Here is a 22,063-nt window from a genome sequence, read left to right on the forward strand (position 1 = left end):
CAGACGGGTAGGCTCGACGCGGTCTCGGCCCCAGGCCCGTCTGCCCCCCTCATAGTGGAGGGTGGTCCCTTTTTCTTTTGCTTTGAGTATATGTGTTGTCGGCGCCGTCTGTGAAGTAAAACTGTATAAGTGTTGCCGTGTGCTCAGTAGTCGGTGGTAGATCTGCATTGTGTTTCACTTTTACATTTGCTTTTTGTGCATTATTGTGGTGTTTCTTCTTTTACATTTGCTTTTGGTGTATAATTGTATATGTGTGCTTTCCGTTTGCCGCGGAATAAATGTGCTTTATGTTGAACTGTTTTTCCCGTTTCGCTTCGTCTTTTCCTTTATTGAATCTCCATCTTACTTCACGTAAAGGGTTGGTCGTGGGCTAAAACGTCCGATAATTAATCGAACCGTCGGGGTTGACGATAACACCGCTCGGTTATCCCGATAGTACGGAACGGGTCGCTTAAAGTGGCCCGTGTCCGAAGTCGACCTGCGGCGAGGTGCGATCGCCCGGTCTACCCTCCGTGTGGGTACTTAGGTAGGTCGAATTTGGCGAGCAACCCTATCCCACGCGGGGGGCCAATTGGCACGATCGTGGTGAGGCCGAAAGGCCCACCCGTGACTAGTTCCCGGCGTTAGTCCGAGAGGGTCACGACGGGATTGTCCGTCCGGTGGGCGACGTTCCGCGATTCGAGTTACGTGGCCGCTCGCACGCCGGCGGGCGCGAATCCGCAACAATATATTTTAAAAAAGATATATGGCTGGATAGAAAGCTGAAAGGTTGATGTTTATTGTACCAATGTCAAAATTGCCACCAAAATTTAAATTTTGGTATAGAATCGTCGTTTTCTTTTCAACTACATGTTCGACGAAGGCTCCACATTGTCCGATCACTGCCTGCAAACGCGTTGTCATGTTCTCCATCACTTTGGCAAACGTTTCCTGAGGAATGATCTGGATTTCTCGGTGGATGTTTTCCTTCAGCTGATCAAGAGTCTGAGGTCTAGGGTTTCCATAGATCCTGTTCTTGAGATACCCCCACAAGAAGAAGTCTGGAGGAGTAAGGTCAGGGGAATACAGTGGTCACTCAACGTCTTCGTAGAGGGAGATAAAGCGGCCCTCAAAATGTTAGTTGAGAAAACGCCTCGTTTCCCTGGCTGTATGGGGCGGTGCCCCCATCCTGCTGGAACCACTGGGTTCTCATCTGGATCAGGTTGTTTCTCCGACGGGCCTGAGTACGTAGTTCAGGCAGATAGAATTCCTGAATGATTTCGCGATAGTTCCTCTGGTTTACCGTGCATGTGCGTCCCTGGTCATCTTCAAAGAAGTATGGACCAATTATCCCATACCAACCAACCGCCACCCCATGTGACTTTGAGAACAGATCGAGGCACCAGTTCAGTTGATGCATTACCAGGATTTCCAGTTCCCCAGTACCGAAAGTTTTGCTTGTTTACCTCCCCGGACAAGTGAGCATGGCATTCGTCCGTCATGTGAAGTTTTTTGAGGAAGTCTGCATCTTCCTCCAACTTTCCTGAGAACCAATTTGCAAAGTCTAGTCGTTTGTGTTTCTGTTGATCAGTAAGCACCGTTTCCGTTTGAATTTTGTATGGAAAAGCATGAATGTCTTGGTGAAGGATCCTCTGAACGGTGCTCTTATGAATGTTTGTCTCGGCAGAAAGTTGTCGAATCGATTTTTTTGGACTCTGAACGACCGCCTGTCTCACCATTTCCACATTTTCTTCACTACGACCTGTCCTCTTCCGACCACTGTGACCCTTGTAAAGATCACAGATGGTTTCCACATTGGTAAACTTTGCAATGGTGCAATTTATTGTACGAAAGTTTGGTGCATGGTGCAAGTGGATACTGAAATGTCTCGAGTAAAGACGTTGCACCTGTATGACACTTTTCGTCTGGTGCCAAAGTTCAACAATTTTCGTCCGTTGTTGTACGGTCAGTCTTGGCATTTTTCTGGCGCTTGCTTGGTATCAAAATAAACTTCAGGGTCTCTGCAACAAGAAATGAAGCATTAGTGACAAAATTACTGATTTTTTAGGATCAAACGAAGCATTTTAAAAGTTGTATATTTTTTTGGGACACCATATATAAAGATATATACATATATATATAATGGAGGGAAAGAATGTTGTATGTTGTATGTCTGTTTCATCTACTCCTCTGAGAGGATTTGACCGAGGAAGCTGAAACTTTCAGGGATTACCCAGGACACCATGAAGGTGTGTTTCCTGAAGTTTCGTTTGATTCAATCAAGTTTTGAAAAAAAAAATTGTTTCACCCATCTTGGCAATTTGGGGATGGGAGGAGGTGCAATTGGAATTATCAGAGCTATACAACCACGTTGTATTATATATGCACATAAGCAGGACGTATGGTTTTACTTCATATATGTTATCCAGGTTTTTTTTTTCCGGGAGCGATTGAGGCAGGGGCCTGTTACCTATACACCACCCAAATAAACGGAAGTGTCGGAGAATGTGTTGCGTATTTGGTCAAGATTGCTGATACGGCGGGTATTCTGCATATGTATAATGGAGCTATGGCGTATGTGGGTATGTATGTATGTGACAAATAGCACCCTCTGGTCGTGTGTGTGCTAAAATCTTTGGTTGTATGCCCAGACTTGAGTACAGTGCCCTCTCATGGTGTCCAAAAATAAAGTATCACTTTGTGGAAATATCACCACTTTAAATTGCCCACGGAAGTTGGGCCAACACGTCAATTGATAAATACGAGCAGGTTTCACATGCCAGTAAGGGGAAAATGCAAACGGCGTCTTCTGTCATCGAGCCGGCAACCTGGGAGCAACAATTCACATTAATTTTCCACATCTGATGCAATTTAAATGCTCTAACGGTGGCGCGGTGCTTCATTTGAAACTGTTAGTTCGATATGTGTTGCTTTCTGATGCCTAGCGGCCCTCTGATTTGTATTGGTATCAAAGCCAGCCACCGATTGCATATTCATAGTCGAATAAGTATAACATGACTCTCTTTGGCCGCTCCCACAGGGGGAGAGGGTGCTTCTAGTTCATACAAGTACTGTATGCTGAATCTCTCATATTACAACTGGTCAACTTGTTCCCTAGACTTGGGGAAATTCCATTTACCCCCGACCTGTAACCGAAGATTTGTCCAACAAAAAACTGCCTCTAAAGTCATCCTATCCTATTATATAAGATAAGGCAATGTCTGAATGTCTGTTTCTTACGGAATCCAAAACGGCTTGGCTGACCTCCACCAAATTTTGCATTAGTGCTTGCGTTACCCGGGATAAGTTCATTGACATGAAAGACATCTCCCCTTCGCCTCCCCCATCCCTCCTCGCGAGTGTGCGTAGACGATTTGCAATTTTTGCATGTACACGTGGAATAACTTTTTCAACTCGCGCAGCGACGTGCTACCGAACGTGGAATAACGTGGAAATATGCTCCCATAGCCTTACGTGGAATCGTGCAAAGGGTTGACCCACTGATTTCCACCTAAGGGAAGGGCATATTGTGGGTGGGGAAAGGATACCAATGCTGAAAATAAATCTCGAGTGAGCTGGTATGACTCGTTTTTTAATTTTAAATAATCTTTAAATGTTATGGGGCAGATACTAACTAACTCCTGCAGCAAATCCCACTGTGAAAGAATAAAGTTTCTCACCCATAGCCTTGCATCGGCAGACTGCAGATCCTGGTCATTTGTCCAATACGATGAGGTGTACTCACGCTTCCAGTTTTATAGCTTCGTCTTGAATTCAAATATGTAAACAACCTTTAATAAATCAACTCACGAATGAGGAAAACATTTCTTTTGGGAAAATATAAACACTGTATTCAAATCTCGGTTCGAGAATTAGGTAACAAAAAGGGCTTTTGATGAATTCTTTCAAAAAAGATAAAATAAAACCAGGCACGTAATGATGGTAGCAAAATTTAATCTGACATGAAGGAAATGAAATTGGCACTGGAGATTAATCTTGCTGTGAATACGAGTTTGATTTGGCTTGGTGAAACATTGTTTTAATGTATACGAGTTGTTGTTGTTGTTCTTATTCTTCAAACACAGCACATAGCTGTTCATTGGCGTTAGTTCTTTCAGAGGCACGGCAGTGCCCCCGGTAGGTTAGAATATCAATTTGGAGTTTTTCCAGGGTACCGGCGATGGCTCACCTATTCTTCGCAAAACACGCTTTGGGATCTTTAACACCCCCTCCCACCCCCCAACTTATGCTCGCAGATGGGATTCCCAATTTAACGTCCATCCAAGGGACGACACACACATTGATGCCTCTACTTGCCTGCGAAACACCAGGATGACAATTTGTGTCTGAGCCGAGATTTAAACCCAGGATAGACAGCTCAGGTGTGAGTGCTCATACCTCTAGGATATCCTGCCATCCCAGTATCTATGAATGAAGCACGTGTACATCAATCATCAGAAGGAGGTACAATCGTTTGCTTCAAGCGACTTCTAAGTTCTGGAGTGTTTGTCTTTTACCGTCCATCAGAGGAGGTTTTTCATGTCGAGCCCTTGTGCAAAATGGAAGCCAGTTCATTGCACGACAACTAACAGGATGTACGATGGACCACCCACTAACGGATACATGGGCACTGAGCATTTATCATTGCAGTCAGGATGAACAGGAGAAAACTGCGTTAATCACTGGGTTTCCCTGTCGACAGAGTAATGCAAACCCTTTGTCCCTCGGAAAAACGGTTTTAAAAAATTAATTAATTAATTAATTTAAATAATCCTGTGCATTTTTGATATTATTGTTTTCTCCAAAGAACATTGACCCAAATACATATACCGTTGCATCATTATTACAAGATTGCTTGTACTTGTAATTGCGCACATGAGTACTCGAAGGATATAATACCCTTTCAGGTGAGAAATATCGAAGAAGCAAAGCGTGATTTATCCTCATTTACATACGCAGAGATAAAGCATTTTCGAATATTCAGAATATTTCTGGTTGAACTTTGAGGACGTCTGAACATGACGACAAAGATGTGAGATGCAATAATGTACAGCACATCAAAATTAAGAATAATAAGTCGTTATGTTCATTTGAGTGCTCTGTCTGGATAACATTCCACATTGTGCTTTGTTTATCAGTGCCAGAACAACAGACGAACCTCGTGGTGCTGTTGAGCCTACTGCCATTAGCTGCCATCACCCTTCTCCTGGTCATCGGGTTCTACGCGTACCGTGTGCATCGCAAGCGTAACCTGAATCACACGGATCCGAAGGTCATAAATGGAGAGGCGGGGCGCAAGGTGTTGCTTGGACAAGGAGACAGCAGCGATCGTTGTGGCCTGAGAGATGATCAGTCAGACATAAGTTCAACATGTGCCAACAACCTTAACCACAACACAGAGTTGCTTCCCATTGAACTTGACGTGGAGGTTGGAAAGGGACGATTTGCCCGCGTGCGTCGTGCCAAGCTTCGGCAGAACCCAGCGTCGGGCCACTTTGAGACGGTGGCTGTAAAAATCTTCCGTGCTCCAGAGGTGGCTTCCTGGCAGAACGAGAAGGAGATCTTCTCACTTGCAAGTCTCAAACATGACAGCATCTTGCATTTCCTCACTGCAGAAGAGCGTTTATGCAGTGGATCATCGCACGAAGCAAATGGCCTTCCAGGTACCACGCAAGAATGTTTGAGAACATGTATTTAATCTCCATACAAGTAACACGGCAGTATTTGGAATTCAGTTGATACCACACCAACCTCTGAATTTATGATAATTCCCAAGAATATGTGATCCAATTGTCGCCTGTGATTTTTATGAGATACGAGCAGTGAAGAATGCTCCACTTGAAATGGAATGTGTAAGCCTGGTGTTGGCTTAACGCTTAAGGTGGCTGGCTTAGGATCTTAGGTTCTCGAGTTGGAGCCCCTGTCGTGCTGTTAAAATAACACCACATGCGTTCACTCAGCCTGCCATCCTTCAGAGGTCAGCAAAATGAATACCAGCTTACTGCTGACAGGGGAAGCCTGGTGTTGGCTCAGTGGTTAGGGTGGCTGGCTTGAGATCTTAGGGTCCTCAGTTTGAGCCCGTTGGCCAATGTATTAACACCAGGTGGGGTTGACTCAGTATATCATCCTTCTGAGGTCGGCAAAATGAGTACCAGTGTACCGATAATAGAGGCATTTCATCAGCGGCACAGCCGCACCCTCAGCTAGTGATGCTACTTGCAGCTGTGTGCTGCATATGAAGGAGGAGGCAGTAACGGGGCACTGCAACACCGGCACAGCCGTGCTTTCAGAAAATGATGCAACCAGCAGCCACAGGTTGTATACGAAACAACAACAATGGAATGTATGTGGCGTTGGCCTCAGCCTGGTGTTGGCTTCACGGTTAGGTGGCTGGCTTAAGATCTTTGGATCTTGAGTTCAAGCCCCGAGCAGCCGTTTAATTAACACCAGGTAGGGTTGACTCAGCCTGTCATCCTTCCGAGGTCGGCAAAATGAGTACCAGTGCACTGGTAAGGGGGACACTGCATCAGCGGCATAGTCGCATCCCAACCAATGATGTAACCAGCAGCCGCAGGCTGCACTTGATAGAGAGACAGATAGCATAGGGGGAGGCTTATTGTTGCTCTCGGGTTTGATTCTACAATTAGAGCCCCCGATTTTTTAAGGTATCACAGAGTTTCTAAGACCCATAGGAGCACTAAACCACCATTTGGAAAATTAATTATTTTATTATTATTATTATTCCTGCACTCCCAACACTCCAAATTTCTGAGCTGTCCAAGAACTTTTGGAATGAAATTTTGCCTCAACAATGGGAATACACAATTATGTGGGGTTGACATAATGTTTTTTTGACTTTGATCTAATTGTATCGTAATTTTAACATTTTTCATCATAACTCGACGAAGGCTTGTCCGATCGGAATTAAATTGCCCTCTATAGATAACCTGGAGCCCCACATCAAGGCACATTTATGCTTAATCTACATCATACCCCTCCAGGTTAAAGGTCAAGGTCAAATGGCAGTCTGAAGAAGAGTCGTTTCTGTCATCACTCAGTTTTGCCAATGCGAATCTTAAAGACCTTGAAAGAAAGATGTCATGCTTGGCCTTCCAAGATGTTCTTGCATCATAATAATGTACCTGCACTGTTGTTTTGCACCTGATATTTGTCGGATAGATCGTCATTTACAGTCTATCCCAAAATGTTGAAGGTCAAGGTCAAATAGTGGTCTGAAAAAAGTGACCATCATTCGATCGCGGACCAAGGGTAAGTCGCAGGCCATCACTAAGGGTAAGCATCCCCTGATCAGGGGAGGCTTTCCCTTGATGATCACTTCGTGATCGCAGAGTCAGTGTCATTTCCTTTATTTTGTTGTTTTAAGGATCCAAGACTCATAGTGGAGCTGCTGCACACATATCTCATACACGTGGACATACAAATGAATACAGAAAATGCATCATAGGACTGTTCGATGAGACAAACACAGTCATTGAGCTGGGGGAAGTGCCATCATTTCCTGGGGCACTCTGAGTACCAGTGGTGCCACGACAATGGCGCCGCCTTTCTCACCGCACTCAGCGGAGCATTTCCTAAGGAGGAATTTCCTCCTTATGGATGCCAACCTATGGGGATTGTCCATGCTCTTATCCTTTTAAATGCTGAATGTCAAGCAGAGAAGCAGCACGTACCATTTAAAAGTCTTTGGTCTGACTCGGCTGAACTACTGATCTACCTGACGCAGAGTGAACGCTCCAAGCCATTACATGACCGATGATTTAATGAAATGTTAAGCTCCCTTTGAAATCGAAGAAAAATGTTTTATTTTTGTTTCTGATTCACAGGAATGGGTAAAGGCACTCTGAACAAGGAGTACTGGCTCATCACAGCATACCACCCTCGAGGCAACCTTCAAGAGCTTTTGGCATGGCGGGTCTTGGCATGGCAGGAGCTGTGTGTGCTGGGTCAATCACTGGCACGTGGTGTGGCACACCTGCATGCAGATCGCACCGCATGTGGCCAACCAAAGATGCCCATTGCCCACCGTGACATCAAGAGTCCAAACATTCTTGTGAAGGCCGATGGAACTTGCTGTCTCTGCGACTTCGGCCTCTCACTTCGCCTCGATCCAGCATTGAGCATCGATGAGTTGGCAAATCATGGACAGGTATGTGGATAAATAGGCTTTCCTACTTGTTCAAAGCACATTTATACTTCTTACAGGGTCGCACAAATGTCAACTACATACCATTCATAAAGAGCACACAATACACAGACGTGATTTCATCAGGGTTTGTCTCTTGCTTTCCAAATATGACATCTTAGGTCTCTAAATTCCTCTCTGCTTTACAAGCACAAACTAAGGTTGACTTTAAAATTTAAAAAAACCTTTAGCAGTCAAATATATAGGTGCCTGATATAAGATCGGGGCAGCTTGGATTATGCGTTTTAAAAGGAAAAAAGGTGCATCCAACCAAAACGTAATCACAATAGATCGACTCTGTTAATTTAGTAATAAACAAGCAAGAGCAGACCCGGTCTCAGGTGACATTTCACCTGCTTCTCAGTGAGTTTCGTCAGGCCAATAGACCTCGAGAGCAGATCGGGGAGCTGTTGGACTGTGTCATCTTCCTAAACTGATGCAATTCAAGAAATTACATGAGTTGGAGGAGTCCTGCCGAATAATGACGATAGCAAAGGGCAACCCTCCACCCTGAAAGAAACAAAACAGGCAGAGCGGAAGGAGCCAGACATGCTTGGGCACTGTGTTCTGCCGTACTACCCGAGCCTTTCTGAAAGGATTGCCAGGATAGTCTGCAGCACACGGATTGGCATAGCCTACAAGCCTCTATGCACAATCCTAATGTCATCTTAAAACTAAAGGACCCACCCACTACCATCCATCCATTCCTTGGGACCATACTCTGTGCAGAGCGTTGGTGCTGCCTAAGCAGTCTCCTTGGCTATTGGCCACAATCCTGGACGGGTGACCACTCCGACACAGGATATCAGCAAGCTGGCACTCATTTTGCCGACCTCGGAAGGATGACAGGCAGAGTCAACCCCACCTGGTAATAATTCAACAGCCGAGGGGGATTTGAACTCAGGATCCGAGGATCCCAAAAACCTTTGGCAGTCAAATATATAGAAATATGAGATAACATCGGGGCAGCTTGGATTATGCAAATAAAAAGAACACCACCCTAACCATTGAGCTAACACCAATACCAACTAGTCATAAATCTGGAGTAGTTTACCATTCGTCATGCAGAGACTATGACCAATTCGACATTGGTGAAACGGGAAGAAATTTAAAACAAAGGCTAGATGAACATGATAGAGCAATTAGGCTTGGAAAGGTGACCCAGTCAGCCACAGCACGTCAATGCCTGTGTGCAATGTCAGCCATAGCACGTCAATGGCCACAAATTTGACTTTGGGACCCGTGTGCGAGACATGACATCAAACAAACGACACAGGTTGATACTGGAAGCGTGGCACATGAAGAGCTGAGAGGGTGGTCTAACTGGTGAGACTGTGAACATACCCACAAATGGCAAATATCCCACTTCCCACATAAATATCCCACATATCCCACTTCGGATACAAATGGCAAAAAGTGAATGGTGCAAGCAACTGAACAGGACGAGCAAAAAACAACAACACTCGATCCCCAACACTTCATCCACACATGGAGAATACACAAAGGAAACTTCACCAACCACGCAACCCACACATCATGTCCAACCTGGACATGACGACGTGCGTTCGTGACCCAATCCAGCGGTGTTTGTGACCCAGAAACACAAAAAAAACACAAGCACACACACACACTCTCCCCCACATATACAATACCAGATCACGAGTTAGTAATAAAAATAGCAGAGCAAACCTTCAATGATGCAATTTGACGTTTATTCCTTAAGGTTTGGCAAAATACAAACTCCTCCAATGACCTCGCGCACCGGCACGTGACTGGGAATGAACGGTCACCTCGGGAATAAAATTGGACACGTGCCGAGACGCGGGGTCTATTGGCCTGAGAAAGCTTGCTGGGAAGCAGGTGATACGTCGACTGAGTCCAGGTCTGCACTTGCTTGTTGTTTAAGTTAGCAGAGTAAATGTAGTTACCTTTTGGTTGGATGCACCTTTTTCTTTAAAAAAAATTTTTTATATATTTGTACATATTGTTTTTAAAAGAAAATTTTATGACGTACTCTGTTGCTTTTCATGAAAATATAACTCTCTTGGAATTGATTTTTGTTGGAATAAATGAAGCAAAGCATATTACATGTGCTGATGATTCTTTCCCTTGGAGAATGTTCAACTTACCCGGACGTTGACTCTATTCCACTCATTTGAATGTTATATAAAGCTTAAAACAAGGAGAGTTCTTTTGATTCATGAAACCCTCTGTCCTGTCCCCATCCCATGCATCATCTCTTTTCGAACAAGAAAACTATCTTATTAACTCATCCAACGAATTCACTTGCCTCAACACCTACTGTGTGCATCTTGTTCACCGAATATAAACCACAGATTGGAGTTTTCCATCCCGTCATCCTTGCCCGTTGTCTAATTCAACTTTGCCTTGTGTGGTCACAGTTTTCGATTCAATAAAAACAGATTTGTCTTTAAAAACGTACCTTGGCCTCACCCTGCCAATTCTGCCTGGAAAATCTGCTTATCCTTTTCAACAAGTGAAATCCTTCAATACAGCGCGTGTGGTGAATCAAATGAGTACACTAATGTTAAAATATGCAATTTATGCTTTTTCAGTTGAAAAACAATTAAAAAGCTTACTTAATATTTGAAATGTAAAAATCTTGTTATTATTGTGATAAGTACCTTTATATATAACAGAAGGAATGAAATCGTTCGATACAGCGTGGCAGGGGACCGCAAAAGAATGATGTAAAATAAGAAAAACTTAGCTTTCAGCATTCGGCGATCGGCGCAAAATGCGATGGTGAGTGGAAGTGACGTCTTTCATTCATTCGTACATGAGGGGGGAGCGTTTCTTCGTTTTTTTTTTCCGTCAAGCAATAAATTAAATGGTTTTTACATATATAACACATTAGTTTCACAAATTTCCATTGAAATACTCGGGTATTTCAGTCAATTGTCGCCATTTCCGTCGAGGTTACGCACTGCATCTACCGGACGGCCGTCATTGGCTGTCTTGAGGCACGTGGGGGGGGGGGGACACCAAACCCACTGGAGACGTGGTAGACGCCGGGGACATTTCAAACTCGGTGCAATTGTATACAGCGCACGCGCTGTAATAACCACAATTATAGGCTTGTCCATCTGCATTGCCCTCTGCTTTGTCTGCTGTCTTTTGCCACCATTCCGGGTAATAACTTTCTCACAAGAAACATGGCAGCTAGCTCGGCCAATTCTGAGTGTGTCGGACATTCATTCATTCTGCGAGTCTTTGTTTTGATTCACAAGATGCTTAGCTGGCTGGCATTCAGGTTGTGAGGATGTTAAACACCTCAAAGAAAAAGAGTAGGCCATTGTGTGCCAATGAACAGCCAATTTCCCTCCATGCCTGTAGACGTCAAAGGGATGGCAATGTTCAGTGAGATGAAGGTAATAGTCAGAATCATGTTCGGCTGACACGATGGCCTAGTGATACACAAACTTGCCTCTTTCGTTGTCTCGCCTGAGTTTGAACCGAAGCACAGCTATCAACTGTCAATCTGGTGTTGCACAGGCGGGGTGATTCACATCAATGTGTGTCATCCCTCGGATGGACGTTAAACTGGGCACATTGTCTGTCGGTATTAGTTGGTGGATGTTAAGGATCGCACAGTGTTCTTTGCGAAGAATAGACAAGCAATCGTCGGCATCCTAGCCAATTTTTTTCTCCCCAAATTCCTGCCATATTCCCACTGTCCCAAGGAAATGAAGTGCAAGGGGGGGGGGGTCACTCCATCCTTTAATTGAGCATGTGGATTAGTATTAGTAGTAATAATTATGTTAGTACATCGAAAATAAGTAACTTGAGAGATACAAGAGAATTTTTGACCAGATTGAGCTAAAAAAAATTCACAAAATACGAATCTGGAATGCAATAGTTCTCCATGTGTCTGTTATCAGCTTGGGAATTTGTTTTCATAATGGAGAAAACAGTGCTTCAAGTTGGACTTCCAATCAAAAACCCCCGTCTCAGAAAATGATAATGGCAATGATTATAAAAATAGGATTTAATCAATGTTTATAGCTGTTTATCACAATTATTATTTATTATATTACAAGCATCTTCATTGGCAGGATAGTAAATGCGCACTCACCTCTGAGCCGTCTAGCCTGGGTTTGAATCTCGGCCCAGCTATAAATTGTCACTCTGGTGTTTATGTGTGTATCATCGATCGGAAGGACGTGAGGCCAGAGGACCCACCTACCGATTGATGGATGTTGAAGATCCTTTGGTGGCCTTCAGGAGGTGACAGGCAGCAAGTCATCATCTGGGCCGAGTTCAAAATTTCTGCCACCTTCAGTCAAATGTCAGACCTGGCCTGCCAGTTCGTGAAACACGGGCCAAATTATGGTCGCCGGCCATCCACACGAGAAGGAAGGAATAATTGGGGCCGTTAATAGAACTGGTCATGTGAACTGGTCATTTTCATGTTTACATGAAACCATTTAATGCTGGTCATGTGACAGGTAGTGAATTACTTGGCATCACTGGATTCCACAGCAGTCAACCACTTGATTATTTTTGCCGCAATAATTTCCATGAACATTGCACTCATTTTGTTCCACCAGACCAAATTATGATGTCTTTTCACAGATTAATTTTTGCACTTTACTCCATGGTCTCTGTCAGTTTAACGACTCGGAAGCTTTAACGTCCGTTCACCCACATCTCAGCTCTAGACACTACAGAATTAGTCCACAGTCACTTTCCTGTGTGAACACAGCGTTAGACACCATTGGGGTTTAAACACAGCACCACACAGTTTAAAAGCATTCATGCAACTGACCTGCTGCCAAAGAGCATGACGTCGGTGAAACTTGTCGGTGTTTCAGGGAATGTTTTACTCTATTGGTCGGTGTATTGTGTTGAACAGGTTGGTACAGCACGATACATGGCTCCAGAGGTCATGGAATCCAGGATTAACCTGGAAGACCTGGAGGCCTTCAAGCAGGTGGATGTTTATGCCATGGGACTGGTTATTTGGGAGATGGCCTCTCGCTGTGATGCTATTGGAGGTATGACATTCTTCCATATCATTCATTCTATGACTTTAAAAATATATATTTTGCTCACCATGCGTCCAGATGCCATTCATTAATTATATAAGGCCATATGTTTATTGTATAGGTATCTGGTGGGAAAAAGTTACACAGTTGAAACTGAGAAAAAGGAAAAGAAGGGAGGAAGCAGGAAGAAAGGGAAGAACAAAATAGGAGAGAAAAGGAGAGGAGGAATGGGGAGGGAAGGCAAAAAAAACAAAAAACACTTTGGTCGGAGAAAATATTTGGTGGAGGGTAAAGGAAGGAACTCGTGTGGAACATACAGAAAAGGAAGGGAAATAGGGGTGGGGGTAGAAAAACTGTCAAACATTCCATCATTTGTGAATGTCATAAATATATGGCCCCTAATTTTAGTTTTCCAACAGTTCCAAAATTTATTTTGGAGATGTCACTCCTATTTTCACAGAATTCCAATGGGAAAAGCAGAATACCATTTCATCCAGCACTCCCTTCCCCCGAGCCTTATTTCTCACAAGCAAACAGTTCGTAGAAAAGACTTCTTTTAGTTGAGGTTTTTTTTTTTTAAAGGAAAGCCAGGAGCTATTTCTTTATAGTTCATATTCCTTCGGTAATCAGGTTTATCACTTTGAGGTAAGCTAATTTACTTTTATGTTTAATTGCTTGTGTGCATGCCAATAAGCAGTCATGTGTAGGATTGATCGATGTTTTGGACAGGGAACTTTTCCAGGAGATCCAATCCAGACTCTGCAGGTTAATGGGGAGTAGACTTACAACTCCATGACTTTCAGGATTCTTTTGTCTCTTCTTGAAGATTAGTTAAATTTTTCATTATCTTAGGTTTAACCAGTTATCTATAAAGTACATACACAAGTGGCAAAATGTTTGATCTGTTCCATCACAAAATGAATGCATTTCCTTCCCCTTCTTCCTTTTACCCTGATTGCTGTTGCTTGAATTCCCCCTCTCTTCCTCCAAGCCCCCCTCCCCCACCTTATTTATTTTTGATGACAAATATCGAAAGGGCCTTCACATCTACGAGTTGGAGATACATTTCATCAACCTTGTTCGAAAAATTATTTGGTGGTGTGTAGGGGGGCATTGGGCTATCAGGATGGCCAAGAGGTACGTACACTTAACTTTAAGTTGTCTAATCTGGGTTCCAATCCCGACCTAGTTATAAACTGCCATATTGGTGCTTCCCAGTCAGGGGGATTCATCAATTTGTGTGCTGTCCTTCAGATGGACGTAAAACTGGGCGTCCCGTCTGCTGACATTAGTTGGTGGACTTTAAAGATCCCACGGTGTCCTGAGCAAAGAGTAGGCGAGCTATCGCCAGCACCGTTAAGAAATTCCAAATTCCAACCACAACGACTGTTGGTAAGACAGTGGCAAACCACCCAGTACAACCCCTGCCAATAAACTGCTTCGGCAGCACCGACGCTCTGCAACAGAGTCTGGTCCATCAGAAGCAGAAAGGGAGTGGGAGGGGCATTTCCTGTTAAGTGGAGGTGAAATTTCTCTCAAATGACATTTGAGAGAATAATTTCGTTTGTTCATGTGGAGGAAATAGATAAAATGCTTGAGAAACGTTTGCTTTGCTCGCTAATTATGATCCCTGCTTAATCCATTCAACCTCTAACGTCGTAACCAATGCACCCATTACTTCTGGACATCTCCTGTGCTTGTGTGAACAGATGTCCAGCCTTACAAGCCTCCGTTTGGTGAGAAGGTTCATGAACATCCATGCGTCGAGAGCATGAAGGATATAGTGTTACGGGAACGTGGCAGGCCCGACATTCCCGGAAGTTGGAGGAGACATTCGGTATGGTTTGGTGAAAATTATATTGTTGTGAACTCTAAAGCAGCCGAGACAAAATCTGCAATAGCTGTTGCTCATTGCTTACTATTTTCATATTCCCTGTTGTTGTTGTTTCAGGCCATGAGCAGTTTGTGTGAAACTATGATTGAATGCTGGGATCCAGATCCAGAGGCCCGCCTCACAGCAAATTGTGTTGTGGAACGTTTCCTGACCATGCAGCGTGAATATGGAGAAGGCTGCCTCTGGCACGTTGATGTCCCAAGCGATAACAAGGACGATTTGCACCAGCCCATGGACGTGGGGATGCCAGAAGGGAAGGTTCTCACATGACTTTTCTGATGGGACACTAGGAAAGGCCACTAGATCGACTGAGTATGTATGTAAGTTTGTGGCAAGGAATTATTAAAGAAACCAAGTAATCAGCAGCCCAGCCTCGAGTGAGGACCTCACCAATTGCTTTGGCTGTTCACACAGAGATAAAGCCACATCAGTAGGCCATCTCTCGCAAAACCTCAAAACAGACTTCTTGTTTGTTTGTTTTTTTAATCGTTTTGTTGTTCCAGACAAATATCAAAAAAACTGTGATGTCCACTATGCTCCACACATTTAAGCCAACATGTTACAAATTATCAATGAAATTACTCATTATGTCCTGCTCAAATGATTGCGGGGCACTTTGACAGAAAGTGTTGATGCTGATGTGAAGTGAGACCAACGATCTCCTCTGGAAAATAGTTTCAGGAATGGTGGCCAGCAGGAAATATTTGTCACACTGATGGAGGGGTGGTGGCTAACTGGTAAGATCGGTCATACTGGTTTCACAAGGAGGGTACAACTTTGTCCCAAAGTCAGGTGCGAGTTTGGGTCTTCCTCTACCTATGACCTGCGCACGGTTCTGGGTCGTTTGCGATCTCACAAACAAAATCCTGTAAGACGACTCTTATGTGAAGCACAAACAATACTGCATGTTGTTGTCCCTGATCTGCTTTATTGTGTGAGATTGAAGATATGCATATCTTTACAAAAACTGACCAAAGAAGGCGAATGTTGAGTGAAAGATTTGCGGTGCTGATGGTTGTCTTGATGGGTGATGACTACTCAGAAAGCAGCCACAGTGTTATGGATAGTGGTGATGGAATCTTGTAACCAGAATCGCACGGAGAGGAGAGAGTAGTCCACATCATTGCCTGGTTTCTTTATCCACAGGTTATTGGACTGAAAGTTCCATTATTTGATGTTCCATTAATTTCCCACAAATCTTGTCCATTATTTTAATTAAAGGCCCAGTCACACCTTGACGTTTTAGCCAGCTTATGCCGATTTTTGGAAAATTTGTCTAAAACGCTGGTACACGTCGAATACGTTATGGGTAAGTTTTGATAACATTGAGAACACGCTGAAAAACACTGCCATACGTCGTAGTACGTTGGCTTTAAACGTTGTACTTTTCGGTTGTCCTCAAATTTTCCACGCTTGAAATTTTAAGACGTATGCCAGCGTATGACTCACACGTTCCGCATAACGCTGGCCATAAGTTGTAGCCACGTTTCGCGATCGTTGACACACGTCGACACGCGTTACTTGTAAGTTACTCATAAGTCGAAACACGTCGAGGTAATGTTTAGCGTACCCGAAACTTATTTCTAACCTATAAGTAACGTGTTGTACTCACGTTACGCGATCGGTAACACACATCGACACACATTACTTGTAAGGGGCTCATAAGTTGAAACACATCAAGGTAATGGTTAGCGTCAGTGTTCCAGACTTCCTGGTTTTTTTTTTTTTTCTTCCTTCCTTCGGTGTGATGGTGATTTTGACACTTCGATTTCCAGTGCGGTTATAATATAATATAATTAATAGGCTGCCGCTCAACGATTTAAATCATAACCGCACTGTACACTGAACACCGTCATACCGAAGAAAGAAAAAAACCCGGAGTCTGGAACACTGACGCTAACAATTACCTTGACGTGTTTCGACTTATGAGTACCTTTCAAGTAACGTGTGTCGATGTGTGTCAACAATCGCATATCGTGCGTACAACTTATTCCCATTGCATGCGGAGCGCGTGTCATACGGCGAGTACGTCGTAAAATTTTCAACATGTTTAAAATTACAAGACGTACTCGACTTACTACGACGTATGATAGCGTACTTTAGCGTTCTCTTCACGCATACCAAACTTACCCATACCGTATTAGACGTGCCCCAGCGTTTTAGACGCATTTTTCAGAGGTCAGCATACGCTGGCAAGATCGCCGAGGTGTGACTGCGATGTTGACACTTCCATTTCTGCAGCGGTTATGATTTGAATCGTTGTGCGGCAGGTTTTTCATAACCTACGCCACGTCATCGTCGGTGATGCGTGCAACGCGCTATGCCTAAGTTAGACTATCGTTGGGCATAGGTTGCGAAGGCCGACAACAGGTTCAGCATTCGTTGGTATAAGTTATCTATAACACAACGAAACGTTCTGTGTCCGTTACTAATACGTTATACATAAGACCAAGTCGTTATGAATACGTCCGAATCTTTAAAAAAAACATCAAAAGTTCAACGTAAGCCAGCGTTTTACATACATTTTAATACGTAGCCATTGCTGGCTAAAACGTCAAGGTGTGACTGGGCCTTCATCATTTTATCAGCTTTAAAAAAAACCAAAATCTGCTGTTTTAAACCACTACGAAAGAATCGATCAGCATAAATTTTCGTTTTAATATGCAAAAGTGATGACGTCACTTAAAAACCTGGAGCAGTACCGGGTTCTGCAATGAAACAGAAAGCTCCAAGTGAAGCAAAGCTCACAACGATCAAAGTAGATAAGGGATGGATGGTTCCATTCATTAAACTACTCGGGTACTCATGGTAAGAATGCGGTAGAAACCACGACTCAGCAAAGAAAGAAATGGGGCATGGTTTGAAAGTAAAGCATGTGGACGGAAGGAGAATGGAGAAGAAAAATTATAATAAAGGGGTTTTGATTGACATGGAACGTTCATCAGGTTTGACCAGTATAGGGGACATTTACATCGGATGTATGTAGAATGGTAACCCCCTTCCTCCTCCCCCAACCCTCTTTCCTATGTGTTCCATACATTATTTCTCTCTTGCTCCTCATCCTTCTTTTTAATTTTAACATTTCTTTATACATCCACACATGAAGATGGTCCCTAACATTACTCTTCCTCATCCAGCCTGCTGATAACCCATCCTTGTTTAGGGGTGTGTGTGTGTGTGTGTGTGTGTGTGTGTGTGTGTGTGTGTGTGTGTGTGTGTGTGTGTGTGTGTGTGTGTGTGTGTGTGTGTGTGTGTAGGGCCCACTCTAGATGGCATAATTTGGTATCGAAGACTTCAGGGGGTCCATTACAGTTTCAGCTTGAAGCTTGTTTTGTCTGGCATTGCATTTGGTCCAAAGCCCATCTCAAGTGGAATGTGTGCTTTTTAAGACAACATATCGTACGTTTGATATCCCGACGAGGCCTTCGATATTTGAGCAAGACTTATTTTACAAAACACACCCATCACAGATAAACTACAATGCAAAAATAGTATCAATGGCCCCTCATGGAATAAGGTGAAACAGAGGTGGGGAAAGACTGAAAAGTCAAGCTAATATATGCCTCCATGTAGGTTACCGTTTTAATTTCCGCCACGTAGGTTACCATTTTAATTTCTTGCATGAAATCGAACCTTCCTATAAGCCTTCTTTATGTGGACATGGAGGAGGTATACAAAATAGTCATGGGAAACGAGGGAGGATGATTGTATACAAACGTCAAACAGTATAAACAAATACCTGTCTTGAGACTTTTTTGTTGGGATTGGCATGCAGTATAGTTCATTGGGGGCATATGTTCACTATGTATGCAAATAATGTGGAATTTTGACCTCAGCCCCCCCCCCCCCAAATCTCCCACTTTATGTTCGATACACCCCATTACTTTCACTTCTCTACTATCTCCTCTAAAACTTCTTCCCACCATACTCTCCTACAGTCCTTTCTCTCTTCGACCATCCTTCCTTCTCTCAATTCTTCACTTATTTCGGCCGACCCCCGGATGCATGCGTGAAATCATTCGACGAAACATTCCTTTGACGTGTTTATACAGATCGATTGTACTCCTTTTGCGATGGCATTTAACAAAATATATTGGATGCTGTAATATAAATATGTACACCTGTATGGTAAAACACATTATTTGTATTTTGAATGCAATAGAGATATATGTCACTAAAAGCCTATGATATTCTTTTTCTAATGGGATTTGTTGTACATGTTTGGGGCTTGTGAATTAATGCAATAAAGTTTTATCCTTTTATACCAGATGATCTTTCTTGGTCTTTTTTTTTTTCTTTTCTCAACGATCATGAATCGGGCTTTACTCAGGATAAAAAATGCTGCAGGTTGAGATGTTGGTTTACTACATGAGCAAACAAAAGCTCCTGGAAAATCTCAGTCTCACCCTATTGTTATGGAATGATTGTTAAACAACCACCTACTTATCCATTTCCTTTGTCATCCACTGGAAGAGGTTCAGTCTGTTGAACTTGGAGACCTCACCATCAACCATGACTTTTCCTGGGCTGATAACATAGCAAAGCTCACCTGCAATCATAGCGCTTGGATGGACCTAATGGCCTCCTCCTGTGATGAAGTTCCTTTTAAGGGAATTCATATCATTATTAGGGTACCATTAGCCTCACAACTGTGGTACCCTATTGTTTTTGATCTGTTGTACACCGCTCCTTCCCAATTACATATCCAGACGACGCATGACACAATCGCCGGGTGCCGAAGGAAGGGAGTAATTCAGTTTTTACTCCGTTTTCTTGCTACTTGCAAAATCGAAGATTTTTCAAGAATATTGGTCAGTCAATTTTGTTTGTCTGTCTATCTTTATCATCTAAAGGTCACAAATTTAAACCGATCATTACAAAACTTCACCACCTGGTAGAGTTTATCATCAGGCAGAAGCCTATTGTTTTTGAGGTCAAAAGGTCAACATAGGCCAAAGGCAACAACTAAAGTGGTATTTTGAAAATCCTCAATTTTCATCCCATCGACTTGAAATTTCAGGTATGGGAGCATGTGCTGGAGGAGTGCGTCGCTGCGTCCACTTTCCGCCGGTACTCCAGGGGCCTCCATCTGGCCATCCCCCAGGGGAGACGCCTGGCCAATCTCCATCTCCTTGAGATGCCGATCAACCTGTTGCAACCATGAGGCACGTGGTCGGCCCATTGGCCTCCTCCACTCACGAATTTCCCTTGCTGAGACAATCTGGTGAGCAGGATCAGAATCAGGAAAATGAGTCACATGTCCATACAGCCACAGCTGATGCTCACGGACTATGCAGGTAACAAATCTAATTTGAGTATGTCTTAGCAACCGCTCGTTGGACAGGATTCTTCCTTCGAAGTCCGACCAGTGATAGCGAAGGATTCTTCGAAGAGACCTGTTACCAAAGGAATTAAGTCTCCATCTCAGATACCTGGTGAGAATCCAAGTCGCACGCCTGTAGAGCAAGACTGGAAGCACCAAGTACCTGAAGACTCGGACTTTTGTCCTCCCGCACAGGTACCGACAGCACCTCACCCCATGATCTATTGAACCCATGACTCCCCAGGCCCGACCCAGATGTCGATTGACCTCTGACTCACAGCCAGTAGAGAAATGAATATCACTGCCAAGGTAAGGGAATCTCTCTGACCTCAACATCCTCACCACAAAGAGGTACAGACATCCAAGATGTCATTGAAAGCCTGGATCTTAGTTTTGACCAAGGAAACCCACAATCCCAGCGGCTCCGACTCCCTACACAGCACCTCGAGGGCCCCAAATGGATATCTAGAGTCTCCGCAAACATGATTGCATCATCCATTAAATAAAGCTCAGAGATCTTGACATTCCCAAACAATGCACCAAAGGTTAATCTCTCTGACATCCTCCCCAGAATCCAGTCCATACAAGCGATGAAAAGTTTGGGGACCAGTACACATCCCTGATGAACTCCAGTAACAACTGGCAATAACTTAGACATGGTATCACCACATCTCACAGCACTCTCAACAAGAGTGTAATTCAGACATCAGATCGATCAGTTTTGGTGGCACCCCACGAAGACTAAGAATCCTCCAGAGGACATCCCAATTCACTGAATCGAACGCTTTGCAGAGATCAACATAGGCTGCAAGCAGCCCCTACCGAAACTCTCGTCTGCGTTCGGTGAGGACACGAAGTGCAAGGATACGGTCAATCGTTGACCTCTTTGGTGTAAAGACTGACTCCTGTGGGTGTTGGTGCTCAAGCAGATGGTGGCGAACCCTTTCAAGAATTATCTGAGCAAACACCTTGCCCGGCACTGAGAGCAGCGTCACCCCTCGGTAGTTGTTGCAGTCTTGGCGACCACCCTTCCCTTTCCAGAGAGGGACAACAAGGCCCCTCTTCCAGTCAGTTGGGATGATGCCTGTGTTCCAAGCAGAGCACAAAACTGCATGCAACGACACGAGTACAGCATTTCCACCAGCCTTGAGAAGTTCACCATGGATGCCACAAATTCCAGGAGCTTTACTCCATTTCAACCGGTTCACCACAGCCTGTGTTTCCACAAACGAAGGTGGACCACAGTTGATCGGAGGGTCAGCAATAGGGATTGTAACACCCCTGACATCCAAGTTGACAGCTGGTTGATCAACATCCTCCAACTGCTCAAAGTAACTGGCCCAACAGGGCTTCACTTCGTACTCCTGTCAAGAATCCACCACCCTCCGCTCTAACTGCAGTACACCGAGGGACGGGCTTGGAGCAACGCAATGCGTGAACTCCCCTGTAACTGATGGATTGATGGACGGAAGACGCGTCGTTCCAGGTGAGCTAAAAACAAAAGCATGGAAGGAGGCCATTTGTCCCATTACAGCATAGTTATAACCATCCAATTTTTAGCATCTCTTGAAGTAAAAATTTGCAAAAAGTTACATTTCAAGATTTAAATTGGTTCATACGATTTCAACCCCCCCCCCCCTCCAAACAATAATTTA

General features: G+C 43.9%; 1 protein-coding gene across 4 annotated transcripts in view; it reads left to right on the plus strand.

Annotated features, from left to right (window-relative positions):
• TGFBR2 (transforming growth factor beta receptor 2) overlaps positions 1 to 19,352 on the plus strand; it is a 42,722-nt gene extending 23,370 nt beyond the window's left edge. The window contains exons 4-9 of one of the 4 annotated variants that reach the window (XR_015055149.1): positions 5,118 to 5,642; positions 7,824 to 8,146; positions 13,059 to 13,200; positions 14,901 to 15,028; positions 15,143 to 18,308; positions 18,343 to 19,352. Coding sequence is in view for 1 of the 4 variants with exons in the window: in XM_085869997.1 (XP_085726123.1) it covers positions 5,118 to 5,642; positions 7,824 to 8,146; positions 13,059 to 13,200; positions 14,901 to 15,028; positions 15,143 to 15,355 (1,331 nt within the window). In the remaining 3 variants the exon portion in view is untranslated. Of the gene's footprint in view, positions 1 to 5,117; positions 5,643 to 7,823; positions 8,147 to 13,058; positions 13,201 to 14,900; positions 15,029 to 15,142 lie in introns of all 4 variants that reach the window. The other 3 variants (XR_015055150.1, XR_015055151.1, XM_085869997.1) reach the window with 3 other exon arrangements.
• Positions 19,353 to 22,063: the final 2,711 nt, after the last annotated feature.

The sequence above is a fragment of the Eptatretus burgeri genome, chromosome 2 (genome assembly GCF_056783735.1).
Source record: "Eptatretus burgeri isolate ZD-2024b chromosome 2, Ebu_testis_v1, whole genome shotgun sequence".
NCBI lineage: Eukaryota > Metazoa > Chordata > Myxini > Myxiniformes > Myxinidae > Eptatretus > Eptatretus burgeri.